The 16675-nt window shown below is 39.5% G+C and overlaps 2 protein-coding genes across 2 annotated transcripts; both read right to left on the bottom strand.

The window, feature by feature from the left end:
- Positions 1 to 4673: 4673 nt before the first annotated feature.
- LOC105732249 (small ribosomal subunit protein RACK1-like) lies at positions 4674 to 5693 on the bottom strand. The gene has a single exon (XM_064371623.1). The coding sequence runs from the start codon at positions 5652 to 5654 to the stop codon at positions 4701 to 4703; it is 954 nt and encodes a 317-aa protein (XP_064227693.1). The 5' UTR covers positions 5655 to 5693; the 3' UTR covers positions 4674 to 4700.
- A 1463-nt stretch (positions 5694 to 7156) lies between these two features.
- Positions 7157 to 9071, bottom strand: LOC105732238 (dihydropyrimidinase-related protein 3-like). Its single transcript, XM_064371622.1, is given in 2 exon segments — positions 7157 to 9029; positions 9032 to 9071. Coding segments are annotated over 2 exon segments (1707 nt in total). The 3' UTR covers positions 7157 to 7362.
- Between the last annotated feature and the right edge of the window lie 7604 nt (positions 9072 to 16675).

Here is a 16675-nt window from a genome sequence, read left to right on the forward strand (position 1 = left end):
TCTTCTTCACAAGGTGGCAGGAAGAAGTTCTGAGTGAAGCGGGAAAGAACCCCTTGAAGAACCATGAGATCCTGTGAGAAGTCACTCACTATCATGAGAATAGCATGGGGGAACCACTCCCATGCTTCAATTACCTCTACCTTCTCTTTCCTTTGACATGTGAAGATTATGGGAATTATAATTCAAGATGAAATTTGGGTGAGGACTAAAAGCCATATGCAAATCAATAAAAGTGATTCATCACATAAACAGAACTAAATACAAAAACCACATGAATATCTCAGAAGCAGAAAAGGCTTTTAATAAAATTCAACACAATTTCATGTTAAAAACTCTCAATAAATAAAGTATTAAAAGGCTTTCAATAAAATTCAACACCATTTTATGTTAAAAACTCTCAATAAACTAAGTGTTGAAGGAATATGCCTCCAAATCATAAGAGCCATCTATGACAAATCCAAAACCATTATCAGACAGAATGGTCAAAATATGGAAGGATTCCTGTTGAAACCTGGGACAAGACAAGGATGCCCTCTCTTACCACTCCTATTCAACATAGTATTAGAAGTCCTGGCCAGAGCAATTATGCAAGAGAAAAAAATAAAAGGCATCCAAACAGGAAAAAGAAAGTCAAACTGTCCCTGTTTGCAGATTATATGATTTTATATCTAGAAAACCCCATATTCTCAGCCCAAAAGCTCCTTCATCTAATAAACAACTTCAGTGAAGTCTTTGGATACAAAATCAGTATACAAAAATCACTAGCATTTCTGTACACTAACAACAGTCAAGCTGAGAGCCAGATCAGGAACACATTTCATAATTGCCACAAAAAAGAATAAAATACCAGGGAGGTAAACGATCTCTACAAAGTGAATTACAAAAACTGTTCAAAGAAATCAGAGAGAACACAAACAAATGGAAAAATATTCCATGCTCGTGAATAGGAAGAATCATTAAAATGGATATACTTTCCAAAGCAAATTATAGATTCAGTGCTATTCCTATCAAACTACAAGTGATATTTGTAACAGAAGTAGAAAAAATGATTTTAAAAATTTATATGGAACCCAAAGAGAGCCTGAATAGCCAGAGCAATTCTAAGCAAAATGATCAAAGCTGGAAGCATCATGCTACCTAACTCCAAACTATATTACAGGGCTATAGTAACCAAAACTGCATGATATTGGCACAAGAGTAGACATTTAGACCAATGGAACAGAATAGAGAGCTCAGAAATAAGGCCACACACCTACAACCATCTAATCTTCGACAAAGCTTACAAAAACAAGCAAAGGAGGAAAGGACTCTATTCAATAAATGGCTCTGGGATAACTGGCAAAGCAAAATTTTCAAATGGAATCAAATTAAACTAAAGAGCTTCTCCACAACAAAACTCCTTAGTTTAATTGTAGTAGTTTAGTTGAAGATAGTAATAGCATCAATACACTGAGTGATCACAGCTTATGGATAAGGAAAACAAATAACAATGTTTATAAGGGATGGGAGGGAAGAATTGAGAATACTTTGTTATAAGATATTGTGCTACTATGAAGTGGTATACTGTTATAGGCTGAACCTCCCAAATCCAAAAATTCAAAATCCAAAATGCTCTAAAATCCTAAACGTTTTGAGCATTGACATGAAACTCAAAGGAAGCTCTCACTAGAGCATGTTGGATTTCAGACTTTCAGATTTGGGATGCTCAATGCATATGTATAATGCAAATATTCCTTTTTAAAAGAAAGAAAGAAAGAAAGAAATCTGAGGCACTTGTGGTCCCAAGCATTTTGGATAATAAATACTCAACCGGTCTTTGAATGTGAAGTTAGATTAATGGTAAATGGGCATTGCAAACTGTAGAGCAATTTAAAAAAATGTTACAATCGGGTGTGCTAAGAGAGAAGAGAAAATAAAATAACATAAAATGCTTAATCAAAATTAGAGAAGGCATAAAACAGAAGGTTAAAAATAACAAAAAAAGTTCAATGAATAGAAAACAGTTACGAATAAGGTAGATGTTAACTCAATTATGTCAATAATCATTTTAAATGTGAATCATTTGAATACTTTAAGCAAATGACAGGGACATATAGAGTGCATAAAAAACAGAACTCAATTATACGTTGTCTGTAAAACTCTCTAAATGTTATGGCATAGATAGATGAAAAGTAAAGGGATGTAGAAAAACATGTTATGATAACTCTAATAAAAAGAAAGCTGGAGTAGCTGTGCTAATTTTAGGCAAAACAGACATCTGAGCAAGAAAAATAATCAGGGACAAAAAGGACCATTATATAATGATAAAGGGAGCAATTCTCCAAGAGGGCATAAAATTTCTTACTGTGTATGTGTCTCACTACAGAGCATCAAAATACATGGGTCCAAAACTGATAGAACTGCAAGGACAAACAGATAAATTGACTATGATAGTTGGAGATGTTAACACCCTCTACCAGAAATGGACACAACCAGCAAGAATATATGTGAGTTCAACAGCATCATAAATCAACTGGATATAATTGACATCTATGGACTATTTCATCCAACAACAGCAAAATACACATTGTTCTCAAACACACATAGAACACTTACCAAGATAAATGACAACCTGGGCCTAACCATACCACATTTAAAAGAATAAAAATCTTACAATGTATGCTCTTAGACCACAGTGAAATTAAACCAAAAATCTGTAACAGAAAAACATCTGGGAAACACAGAAATATTGGGTCCTTAAAAAACACACTTCTAAATAACCAATGGGTCAAATAAGTCTCAATAAAAATTTTTAAATATTTTGAACTAAATGAAATGAAAATACAATCTATCAACATTTTTGGATACAGTGAAAGTAGTGCTTTAAATGAAAATCTATAGCATTAAATGCAAATATTAGACCAGAAGAAAATGAAGATTTAAAATTAATAATCTAAGTTTCCACATTTGGAAATTAGAGAAAGAAGAGTAATACAAACTGAAAGCAATAATATAAAAGAAATAATAAAAATTAGTGCAGAAGGCAATGAAATTGGAAACCAAAAGTTAATAGAGAAAATCAACAAAATCAAAAGCTGTTTCTTTGAAAAGACCGACATAATTGATAAACCTCTAGCCACTCTAACCAAGAATAAAAGAGAAGATGTAAATTTCTATTATCAGAAATGAAAAAGGGACCATTACTACTGATCCCATGGATACTAAAAAGATAATAAAAGAACATTACGAACAACTCTATTCTCACCAACTTTATAACTTAGATTAAATGGACCAATTGCATTAAAGACAAAAATCTATCATAATTCACACAGCGTGAAGTAGATATCTGAATAGGGTTATATACATTTTAAAAACTGGAGTAATGTTAATAACCTTCCAAAACAGAAAGCATCAGCCTCAGTTTCACCAGCCAATTCTACCAAACACTGAAGGAAGAAATAATATCACTTCTCTACAATCTCTTCTAGAAAAATAAAAAGTAGAGAGAGCACTTTTTAATTTATTCTATGAGGTCAGAATTACCTTAATACCCAAAACAGAAAAATACATTACAAGAAAACTAAAGAATATCTCTCATACACATCTATGCAGAAGTCTTCAACCAAATATCAACAATTTGAATCCAGCAATGTATAAGAAGAATATCTACCATAAACAAGGGAGGTTTATGCCAGATATGGAAGCTGATTCAACAGTCTAAAATGTTTGTAATGCAATCCATTACAAAACATCAAAAACTTCAAGAAAGAAATATGTGATCATATCAATCAATGCAGAAAATGCATTTGAAAATATCAGACAACCATTTGTATTTAAACCTCTCAACACACTAGGCTTGTAGAGAAACTTCCTCAACTTGTTAACCAGTATCTCCAATAAACCAGCAGTTGACACTGTATTTAATGGTGAGACACAAAATCAGTTGACTTGGAACCTTAATTATTTCTGGAAATCATTTCATCTTTGTTATTTTCTATTAGCTAGAACAGTCCCATCTTCTATCCACACTGAAGAGGAGGGCAGTTGAGTGTAACCACCAGGATGTGGGGACCTTGAGTGCTATCTTAGAATTCAAGTGTGTGTGTGTGTGTGTGTGTGTGTGTGTGTGAGAAAATCAGCACATAACTTTTGATTCCACAAAATTTAAGAACTCATATTGTTGACTAAAAGCCTTACCAATAACATAAATAGTCGATTAACATATATCTTGTATGTTATATATATTATGTAATATATTCTTACAATAAGTAAGCTGGAGAAAATAAAATATTATTTAGAAAATTGTAAGAAAGAGAAAATACATTTACTACGTATTAAGTGGAAGTAAATCATCATAAAAGTCTTCATCCTTATTGTCTTCACGTTGAGTAAGCTGAAGGGGAGGAGGAAGAGTAGGGGTTGGTCTTTGTGTCTCAGGGTGGTAGAGGCAGAAGAAAATATAAGTGGACCTGTGTAGTTCAAAACTGTGTTGCTCAAGAATCTAGTGCATGTATATACACACACATATGCATGCGCACATACGTACAAAGGTTCCTCTTCTCTTCCTAAATAAATTTCTCCACTTTGCTTTTTTTTTTTACCTATTGATGTATCTTAGATAGCATTCCAACTCCATACAAATTTCCTCATTCTTCTTTTTTTTTTTTTAAGTCAAAAAAGCCAGTTTTGTTCTTTAATTTGTAAAGCTGTGCCACAAACTTCTAGCGGGTGCCGATGGTCACCTGCCACACTCGCACCAGGTTGTCTGTGTAGCCAGCAAACAGAGTCTGGCCATCAGCAGACCAGGCCAGGGAGGTGCACTGGGGTGGTTCTGCCTTGCTGCTGGTGCTGATAACTTCCTGCTTCAGTTCGTCTACAATGATCTTCCCCTCTAAATCCCAAATCTTGATGCTGGGGCCTGTGGCAGCACAGAGCCAGTAGCGGTTAGGGCTGAAGCATAGGGCGTTGATGATGTCCCCACCATCTAGGGTGTAAAGGTGCTTGCCTTCGTTGAGATCCCATAACATGGCCTGGCCATCCTTGCCTCCAGAAGGACAGAGGGATCCATCTGGAGAGACAGTCACTGTGTTCAGATAGCCTGTGTGGCCAATGTGTTTGGTCTTCAGCTTGCAGTTAGCCAGGTTCCATACCTTGACCAGCTTGTCCCTGCCGCAGGAGACAATGATAGGGTTGCTGCTGTTGGGTGAGAAGCGGACACAAGACACCCACTCTGAGTGACTCTCATCTGGGACAGTGTATTTGAACACACCCAGGGTATTCCATAGCTTGATGGTTTTATCTCGAGATCCAGAGACAATCTGCCAGTTGTCAGAGGAGAAGGCCACACTCAGCACATCCTTGGTATGGCCCACAAATCGCCTCATGGTGGTGCCTGTTGTGAGATCCCAGAGGCGCAGGGTTCCATCCCAGGAGCCTGAGAGGGCAAACTGGCCATCTGAGGAGATAACCACATCACTAACAAAGTGGGAGTGACCTTGCAGAGCACGCTGTGGAATTCCATAGTTGGTCTCATCCCTGGTCAGTTTCCACATGATGATGGTCTTGTCTCGAGAGGCAGATAGGATCATGTTTGGAAACTGAGGAGTGGTAGCGATCTGTGTTACCCAGACGTTGTGGCCCTTGAGGGTACCACGAAGGGTCATCTGCTCAGTCATGGCGGTGGAGAGCGTATGTGCCGCTGCACCAACGAGGATGGCACTCATTCTTTTTTTGTAGTTGTGTGATATTCCACTTTGTAAATAAATTATATATCTAAATAACCAATCACCAATTTTCTGTTGGCAGATACTCAGGTTATTTCCAATTTTTCCTATTAGAAACAATGCTGCAAGGAATAACCTTATTTCATACTTATATATTTGTGGAAAAAGTGTCTAAAGGTGGAAAATCATGCATCATTTTCTCCACAGCCTTACACTTTGCATGAACAGACTTTTGCTTATTTACCAATGTGGTGAAAAATATTTTGAAGTCTATGAGGCAAGATAAGCAAGGTTATGCATCACTCAGAGCTCAGTGGCTGAACACAACAGTGTGTTCTTTGTGCACCTTAACTACCTCATGCAGGAGAGATGGGCTCTACTTCCACATGACTCTCCAGCTCCAGATCCAGAAAGGAGGGAGGAGGAAGAAAAAGAGGGAGGGACAGAGACTTAAGAAGGAACAAATACACACACTTAATTTTGCTATCTTTGATTTTTTAAAGACATAATTTTAATTCTCAGACATATAAATAGTAAAAAATATATATATAAAAAACTCATGTGGGCTGGGCACAGTGGCTAATGCCTGTATGCCCAGCACTTTGGGAGGCTGAGGCAGGCAGATCACTTGAGGTTAGGAGTTTGAGACCAGCCTGGCCAACATGGGGAAACCCTGTCTCTACTAAAAATACAAAAATTAGCCAGGCGTGGTGGCAGGCACCTGTAATCCCAGCTACTCGGGAGGCTAAGCCAGGAGAGCACCTTGGACCTGGGAGGTAGATGTTGCAGTGAGTTGAGATTGTGCAACTGCACTCCAGCCTGGGTGACAGAGAGAAACAATCTGAAAAAAACAAAAAACCATGTGTAACTCTTGTAAAAATTTTTTCCCTTTGCTTTCTCATTCTTTCTTTCTCTGTGTATATATATATACGTGTGTGAGTATGTACATACACACACATATAAATACACACACACACACACAGTAGTTTTTTTGGGGGGGGTTTGGCATTTTAATAAATGTTCAAAGAAACAAAATTTACTTGTAGGGTATATGACAAGGAACAGAACCCAAAGACTGCCTGCCTTCTCCGCAAACCCCAGGAGGCTATGGTAATGTGACAGCTGCCACAAGCGACTATCTTCCATGGAAATAACGAACGTCATCAACACAATATACAACACCCCTTCCGCTCACCTGCCCACCCACCTCCCTCCTACATGCCCTACCCCAGCCCCTCTGCACCCTCCAGCTTGCTCCGGTCTCCCACCACCCACTCACCCCAAATAACCTGCGTCCCTTTTGTTCATTTCCCTGACGTCCCAGCTTGTCTGTCCCCTTGTCATAAGATGCAGCACTACACACGCTCTCAATACTGTGATAGAGCAGACTTTTTTTACCTTAGTGGCCTGTCTGATTGCATGCATGTAAATGGAGGGAGGGGGATCAAACAAATCAAGGCTGTGCATAAACAGAAAACAAAGCAATATTCGTAAAGCTAGGCAAGCGAGCGTAACATTGGAGAAACATAAGGCTTGAGGCTTATTGATTCTTTAGATCGCAACCGTTTGGATTCGTTTTCCTTCTTAAATATCGGTGTACCATTTTGGCTTCAAAAAAATCTCTTCTTGCTTCTGCCCCCCTCTTTAAGGAAAGGCTTGCTTAACTCAGAGATGTAATATTAGAACGGCCACCCGGGGGCGCCACGATGCGCTTGCTGGCTGAGCAAACCCCCTCATCCACTTGGGTGCCTGACAGGCTAAATCCCGATTGATGAAGATTCCTCACAGGTGGGTTCGGCCGAGTAGGAGAGCCTCGAGCAGAGCCCGCGGGAGTGCCCCCCTTGGGGATGGTGGTCAGGTCAAACACGGGCCCATCATACATGGCCCTCGGGACAGCATGCAGGTCTGCCATCTTCCTCTGGGCTTTGATGTGCTTGTAGACATAGTCAGAGAACGGGCTGCAGGGGATGAAGCGGCCGGCCCCCTGTGTCACATGCAGGTTGCCATCTTCCAGCATGATCTTGCCCTGGCAGATGACCACCAGAGGAGCCCCGCGCAGCTCCATCCCTTCAAAGATGTTGTACTCTGTGGCAGACTGGTGGTTCTTGGCAGAGACGATCTTCACAGCATCTGGGTCCCAGATGACCAGGTCGCTGTCAGAACCCACAGATATTCTTCCCTTGCGGGGATACAGGTTGAAGATCTTGGCAGCGTTTGTGCTTGTCACAGCCACAAACTGGTTTTCATCCATTTTCCCTGTGGCCACAACCTTGTCCCAGATGACAGACATCCGCTCCTCCACACCATTGGTGCCCTCAGGAATGGCTGTGAAGTTGTCCTTCCCAATTGCTTTCTGGGCAGTGCTGAAGGTGCAGTGGGCACTCCCAGATAGTTGCAGATCCCCACTGGCCAGCAAGGAGTTGATGTAGTCAGGAGTGGTTGGGTCAGGGCTCAGGGATGGGGATGTCACGAATGCAGCCGCCTTGGCCCAGTTCTTGCTCCAATAATGGGTTCCATCTATGCCGAGGCTGGCGGTGATGGGCTCGCCAAAGACCACATTTCCGTTTTTCCTGGCTTGTGAGATGAGGTCAGCTGCACTCTTGCTCATGACCTTTGTGACATAGAGAGGGCAATTGGTTTGGCTGGCAATGGTGATGGCACGGAACACAGCCTCAGCTTCCAGCTCCTCCGGCCTGCTCAGTACATGGCCTTCTGGACCAGTTATCCCCATTTCCAACATGTGGGTTTGCTCCTGGGCAATGATATCCCCATTTTCAGCATGAACTTGAGCAATGGCCCCCAGCTCTCCCAGGTAGGTGAAGATCTCATAGAGCTCTGTGTTAGATACTTGATACAAATACTTATAAGCCATATAAACCATGAAGGAGTTAACCCCTTTGTCTTTGATGAGGTTGTGCACTTCCTGCTTGACGCTGTCATTCCAGTGGGTGATGTCCACATGCAGGGCATAGTCACAACAGCTCTTCCCATCAGCCCACTCTCTCCACTTCTAATAGGCCTCAGTCAGGCTGGACTCAGGCTCAGGCACCACATGTTCAATGATCATGGTGGTGCCACCTGCTAAGGCTGCCTTTGTCCCTTGGAAGAAGTCATCCACTGTGGTCATTCCCTTATATGGCATCTGGAAGTGAGTATGGACATCGATGCCTCCAGGGATCACCATCTTCCCATTGGCTTCGATGGTTTTCACTCCTCCAGGAACAATCAGATTGTCTCCAATTTGTTTTATTAAACCATCTTCCATGTAAATATCAGCATAAAAGGACTGATCATTGTTGACAATTTGGCCTCCCTTGATAAGGAGACAGTCGTGATCCGCGGGATGTTCTTCTTGCCTTGGTAGGACATGGTGGCAGCAGTGGCTGCAGCGGCTGCCTCCCTCCCTCCTCCACACAGTAGTTTTGAACCATTTGAGTATAAGTTATATTATGGCTTGTCACCTAAACATTTCAATGTGCATTTTCTAAAAACAGGGATAGTCTTTTACATAACCACACTGGAGTTAACCTCAGTAAGTTCACTGCTATAACACTGACACAGTAATTTCTCTGGTTGATTGTACATACGTCAATTTTTCCATTCACCCAATAGTGATCCTTAGTGCCTTTCCCTTTTCTTTCCTTTTCTTGTCATGTCTCTTTAGCTCTTTTAATCTGGGGATTTCCACCTCCTTTCTTTTTTTCTTTACCCGACTGACATTTTTGAAGGTATCTCATTTCTTTTTGCTAAAATTAAAAGGATATTTCCTCCTGGTCTAAGATAGATTGTGCATTCTGGGCCAAAATATTGCATTCATGATTCTATCTACCTAAGAGAGAAAACTGATCCTGTTACAGCTAAATTTTAAAATAAGATGGTGTTTCAAAGGAAGGTTGGAAGCTAAAAGGTCCCCTTTTACTGTAACAAGCTGCACCACAGTGGCTTCTCCTGAAATCTTCTTGAAGTTTTTAATCATCAAGCTCCTCTCTGCCCCATGTTACCTGCTTCATCCTCCCCAGTCTCCCGCCTCAGCCTCATCTCTCACTGGGGCTCTTTGTTTCCTGAGCTCCTTACCTTAACTGTGACAAGAGAGTGTATTTCACACCTTAGGGGCTTCCACACCTCTGCCCCCATTGCTTCCTTGGCTCGAGGAACTTCCCTCCTGGGATCCACTGCCTTATTCCCAAGGAGAAGATGCTTCTTATCCCAAGCTGTCCTGTACCGCCACCTCTCCACAGAACCTCTCCTCTCTGCCTCAGTTCAATGTGACCACCATGCTTTCTGTCCACTTTATTGCCTTGTGTTTATCTTCCCCTACTAGACAATATGTTTTCTAGGGATAAGGAATATGTACAATTAATCTGTAATTAATTCATCTGTAGTTAATTTAGCTGTAATTTTGGCACATAGAATAAATATTCAATAAATGAATGTATTAATTAATAAATAAATGTATAGATAAGTGCCAGTGACAAACCTCATCATGTGGCTGAGGGCAGATTTCCATTATTTAGTGACAGTAGAGGGCTATTAGATCAATAGCCCTAGATTGGTCATTGTGGCCTTAGAGAAGGAATCACTAACAAATAGTCAATTTAGTCATATACCTAAAGTCGATTGGGGTCATAATTACTGCTCCCAAGTAATTTCACTGTTTCAGAAGTTTGACATTTGGTGAAGGCTGTTTGTTTACTTTTCCAAGAAAGTTCATCACATATGCAGTATTGAGCTTCTTCTCTGGAAATATCACTGTAACAGTCACTTATTCATTGGAAAGTGCTTATATTATGTTTTACTTGCATCTGACTCCTTATTCTAATACACAAAAATCAGGTGACTTAAAACATAAGAAAACACATTCATTTATAGATATTGGACAGCAACTAGGCTTATTCTTTCAAGTTAGACATTTATCTTCCTTTTTCATACTGCAAGCACCATATAACATAATTCTGTACAGCATGTGGAATTTACATGTCAGAATTTCGATAATTTCAGTAAGTAGAACTTGGTGGCTGGTGTGACTGTTTATCAAAACCCCAAAACAGCCCAACCCAGAAAAATAGACCTCTTCTTATTAGACATTATTTAAGAATTACACTTGAATTTTTTTTTCTATTTTGGAAAAATATGATTCATCTTATCTCTTTAAGTACTCCAATGGGCAATTATTTAGCACTAATTAGGCCCAATGTGCTAGGCATTGGCCATGCTCCAGAAGACTGAATCAGACATGATCTTGCCTCTAGGGCAGCTTACACTCTGTTGAAGGAGAAACCAGTATAAACCAATCACTTGCTTATCAATTTCCCAGCAGTTACTCTATCTATCCTGTAGTTATGTTAATTACACTCTCCCTTCTCCTTTACCAAAGCATCCATCATTTGGCAAACCAGTAGGACACTGACCATTTCTCTCTGCTTGGACTAAGATTTCTTTGAATGCATTGAAATCTTCCCCTGGGTTAGCTCCTTTCTTATTCTCCCACAGCACCTGTGGGGTTCCCTATCTCAGCACTAACCTTACCGTGTTCATATATTACTGTCTCCTTCCCAACCTAAATGAACAGTAATGTGAGGAGACAGTTGTCCTTTTCAGTTTTGCATCCCCAGCGCTGAGGGGCACACATCTGGGCACAATAAATCTTTGCTGGACAAATGGATGGAAGGACAGATGAGGTGAGCCTTAGCTGAGTCTCCAGTGATGGTAGAAGCAGACTGCCAGGAAGGCAGGGAAATAAAATATAGGTGCAGAGTTTGGGACTTTTATTAAATCCCCAAATCCTTATGGTTAGCATGCCTCTAAAATAGATGATAATTATTTCAGAATAGTTGTCTAGAGAGGCTGTCTACTCATATCAGAGATTCTGTCATGTTTCTACACAGTTTGGAACTACCGATTCCAAACTGTACCGATTCTAAGTCTGTAGCACATTCTTTTGCATTCTTTTAAATGTTTTTGATGCTGGTGAATCTTTGCTTCTTTCTTTAAACTTTGTAAACAGATCCAAGATATTTCATTTAGCAACTGTTTGCTGCTGAGTCCCTAACTCTTAGAGCTGTTCCAGGCACACGGTACATGTTTCAAAATGTCCATTGAATGAAAACATTCTTTTACTTCCAAAACAAGTGTGGCTAAAAATAATCACAGTTTTTTTCATGTGACTCAGACTGAATCCAAATGCTAGTTCCAATGGAAAGTTTCAAAAATGTTTGAGAAAAGATAATAATGTTTGAGTAAGACATTGCCACCATAGTAGTTAGTTATAATGCTGCTATAAAGAACCACCTGAAACTGAGTGATTTATGAAGACAAGAGGTGTAATCGACTCATGGTTCTGTAGGCTGTACAGGAAGCATGGGTGGGAGACCTCAGGAAACTTACAATTATGGTGGAAGGTGAAGGGAAAGCAAGGCATGACTTCATGTGGCCCGAACAGGAGTAAGTGAGCAAAGGGGAAGTGCTACACATACACTTTTGAACAACCAGATCTCAAGAGAACTCTATCATGAGACAGCACTAAGGAGATGGTGCTAAACCATTAGAAACCTCCCCTTCCTGCATAATCCAATCATTTCCCACCAGGTCCCTCCCCTAACTTTGGGTATTACAATTCAACATGAGATTTGGGTGGAGACAGAGAGCCAAACCATGTCAGCCACCTAAATAATTCCTTCGAAGGACTATCTAGATGAATGACAACTACAGAAATATTAATCGTGTATACTACAGTCACAGTGTAAATAGATGTTTGATACCTATTTTTAAATGAACGTATGAATTGACTCAACACCAGAGTTCTGAATGGGGGTATTAAGAATTTCTGGGGGTATAGATAGAGGCAGAGTGAAAATGATTTTGTTGTATGAGCTTCTTAAAAGTTAATTTCTTTATTGATAAGCTTCTAGGAAGAGGAAGTAAAGATTCCAAGATCTTTCCTATAAAGAAACATAAGTGAACACCAGACAGAACTTTTTCTCCACCTTTATCCAGAGGAAATATACAAATGGTTTTCTTAATGGGAAGAAGAGAGAACCAGACTAAAAAAGGACTATGCCTTTTGGTGATGAAGATGATAAATTTTCATGATATGTATTTACTTGTAAAGAATGCACATACCAAAATATTCAGTTATCTTTCACTCATATCCTTTCTTTTATAACCATTAGCAATTCTGTTGGTGCCACCTTAAAAAAATATATCAGACCACTTTATCTCCTGAAAGTCCAATTCATCAGCTTCTCCATTTGATTTAAAGATCGGAAGATTAGAAAATGCTGCTCTAGTCTGAGTAGTTTATAAAACTTCCTCTTTTTAAACTTTATCACATGGCCTGTTGTCATGTTTTTATTATGTCCCTAATTACCTTTATGTCTTCTGGTCATTTCTCATTTTCAAATGTCTGCCATGGGTATCTCTGCCTAGGAAATACTTAATCATTTCCCCTCTGATGTTTATTTTTCTCAAAAATTTTCCTATTATGAATATTGTCTGGTGGTTTTAATAAGATATTCCACATTTGTTAATTGATTTAAAGCCACCTATGATGACAGCATTTCATTTCTGTGAAGTAACCCATTTTTAGGACACCTCTAAAAATATTAATTGCACTTGTAGAAATAGCTTACGTTAATGGATTGTTTGGGGGAACATACTACTCCTAAAACCTAGGCTCCTTTAAGAGAGTAAGAATCGAGGAGTTTGCAAAGACTAAGCAGGAGGATTCAGGTTTTTGTAAGGCTGGGAATAGGTAGGTCAGGGTGGGAGGGTGATCAAAACTGATTAAATTTAGATTTCCAGAAAATGTCAGGGCTCAGCTGACTGTTGGACTACACAAATATTTTATTTTACCAAGAACTCAGGGATTGCAGGTCTCTTGAACTACCAAAAATTTTTAATGTAGCATTTCAAGTGTAATCTTTTATATGTTAAAATAGACAATAGGGCTTGGGTTTTTTAGAAACATTGGGGTCCTTTGAACATTTTGGTTTCAGCCTATTAGTAGTTGTAAAATTCGTTTAATGGGTCATTTAAGAGAGCAATAGAATAAAGTAGCAAGTGTTGTTGAGCATCACACATAGTAAGAGAAAGTATTACTTAAAAAAATTTTGTTTCCTTTATATGTCTTTTATTTGTGCGTCTACATATGTACATATGTGCATGTGCATGTGCATATGAGCACTTTTTTGAGCAAAATACCAAATTTAAAGAATCAATATTTGGCTGAAGGAGATAAGTTTAATGTCAGCATCAAAAAGTAAATTTCTGATATAAGAATAAATCTGAATTTTAATACTTATTATTCTTAGTTTATTATAAATAGTTTAGTAGTCATCTTTTGAAGCTGGGCATTGTGGTGCCGGAACAGCAATTGCTGAGCATCACGGGCAGCTAGATTGCCCTGAATTCAGTGCAGTGCATGTTTGCAATATCAGAAAGGACAGATTTTCATTGAGTTAGTGGGGACAAGATAACTGACTGGGATACCACTATTTTCTCTAGCAGCTCCTTCTCTTTTTTTGCATTATTTATATTATTTATGTTATCTGTATCCTTCGACGAACTGATGGAATGCACCGTGTCCAGGATTCAAGGAAAAGTCACAGCTGATACCTTAGGACCTCTGGAGCCCAAAGAAATTACACCACAAAGCTGGCCCAACCTGGAGTAAGGATCTGGACTTTGTACCCCTGTGCTAGTCAGTCACAGGCTACAGACGGGTCCCAGGGGTTGGGGTTGGATGGGGAGTTGAGGGACTGGTGGATGTGGGGAGTGATCTGGAACAAGTCATGTCATATTGCCACACATATGTGTGAGGGGCTCCTGTTTGGCCAAGTGCGATTTTCCTAAGAGGAATCGGAGGGTCCTATGATCCCTGAATAGCCAGCACTCTCCGTGGGATAGTTGTGCTGGCCAGGTAAAGGAGACTGGGAGGGCACTGACTTTGTCTCCCTCCATCTTTGACCTATTTTCACACACCTTGATCAAGAACCCTCCTCTCTTCCTGTTTACTTGTCTCTGCACCAGTCCTACTGCTTCTTACTGCCAGGCACAAACTGCTCCTCTGAACTTTATGTAAGAGCTGTCTAATCATGTGCAGAATTATAGTGTCTGTTGATGAGGTGTTATATTTTAATTAATATACTCCATAAGCTCATTATCTTTTTTGGCAACCACATCTCACTGATGACTTGAATTATGAACACAAATTTTGTTCCTGTGTGCTACAGGGAAGCAATATTTGTTCCATCTTGCACTTCTAACTTTTTTTGTTGTTGGACCCAAGAGCAGATCATGTCATCATTCCCTATTAAATTCGAACTTGTCAGATTTTTTCCTATCATTTTATCCTGATAGCTCAGATTCAATCAACCAATACAGTATTTGCCTGTTGAACTTTTAAAAACTCAGAAATATAATGATTATGTCTTTAAAATGTAATACAAGTTCTTTAGCTTGTCTATAGAAACTTCTTTCCAGATTGGCATCAGTCCCTTAATCACCTTAATCATTTTTGTGGTTGCAAAGCTAACTACAGTTCACCCAATACTACATTCAGCATATAGTTTTCGATTTGTCCTTAAAATAGCATAAGGGACCACTTCATGCTGAATGCTGAGCTAGGGGCTGGACATGGTGGCTCACGCCTGTGATCTCAGCACTTTGAGAGGCTGAGGTGAGTGGATCACCTGAGGTTAGGAATTAGAGACCAGACTAACCAATATGGTGAAGCCCCGTTTACTAAAAATACAAAAATTAGCAGGGCATGGTGGCATGCGCTTGTAGTCCCAGAGATGTGTGAGGCTGAGATAGGGGAATTGCATGAACCTGGGAGGCAGATATTGCAGTGAGCCGAGATCACACCACTGCACTCCAGCCTGGGCGACAGAGCAAGACTCCATCTCAAAAAAACAAAAATAAAAAAGTAAATAAATGCTGAACTAGAAATATATAATGCCCATAGCATTTCTACAATGTAGCAGTTTAGAAATCTTGTTAAAATGAAGTGTGGATAATATGATATGACTTGTTCCAGATCTCAGTAATTCTTTCCTTTTCTGCTTACTCATAAAATATCTGGGACAAAAGCTCATATATTTTTTGTTATCTGTATACTTCAACTAACTGATATAACCTGTGATGCTACGTCCCTGGGCTCTAAGAGATGTAGCATCACAGGTTATAGGAAAGTGAAGGGAGAGATCCTAAGGTATCAGCTGTGACTTTTCCTTGAATCCTGGACATGGTGCATTCCATCAGTTCATCAGAGTATACCGATAACATAAAATATCTGAGCTTTTGTCCCAGATATTGTATGGAACTTTATCTTGTCACCTGAAGTTTTGATAATTTGAGTCTAAAAAAAGTTGATAATAAACAGATTAATAAGAGAAAAAGGCCTACATATTTATTAATGTGCATATGAACACAGAAATCATACAAAATATGGAAACTCAAAGAAGGAGCTTGATGGTTAACATTTAAATATCCTCTTCATTAGGGAGAGGGAAAATGGGGTGGAGTGTGTATGAGTAAATGATTTTTAGGGAAAGTAAATGACGCCAAAGAACAATGATGTGGGGTTACATTTCACTGGGCTCTAAGGGACGGAGCATCACAGGTTATAGGAAAGTGAAGGAAGAAAAGCATGTCAAGCAAAGACTGATTTGTTTCCAGATGAAACTAGTTCAGGGAACCTTGGAGCTACCTTAGAAAGGATAGATGGTAGTTTATCCCATCAATGTAGATATTTTTCTTCAGATGCAAAACTTTTCCACAAAGCCAGCTTCTCAGGGAAATTCTGGTCTGCAGGCCCTCCCTTATTTGAAACTTTATTTTCAGAATGTTTCACATATTGAAGTAGGATTGGTAGCGATAGAAAGATGTGATTAGAGATTGTGAGATAAGAGATTAGCAAGGGGAGGTATAGGTTGGAACAAGCAACACTTAACGTTTTTAAATCAGCCTTTTAG

This window comes from Aotus nancymaae, unplaced genomic scaffold (genome assembly GCF_030222135.1).
Source record: "Aotus nancymaae isolate 86718 unplaced genomic scaffold, 86718_ANA_hifiasm-v0.15.2.pri h1tg000155l, whole genome shotgun sequence".
In the NCBI taxonomy this organism is placed as follows: Eukaryota; Metazoa; Chordata; class Mammalia; order Primates; family Aotidae; genus Aotus; species Aotus nancymaae.

Excerpts from the sequence above, each read along its gene's own strand:
- LOC105732249 (XM_064371623.1), bottom strand. The coding sequence starts at position 5,654 with ATGACTGAGCAGATGACCCTTCGTGGTACCCTCAAGGGCCACAACGTC.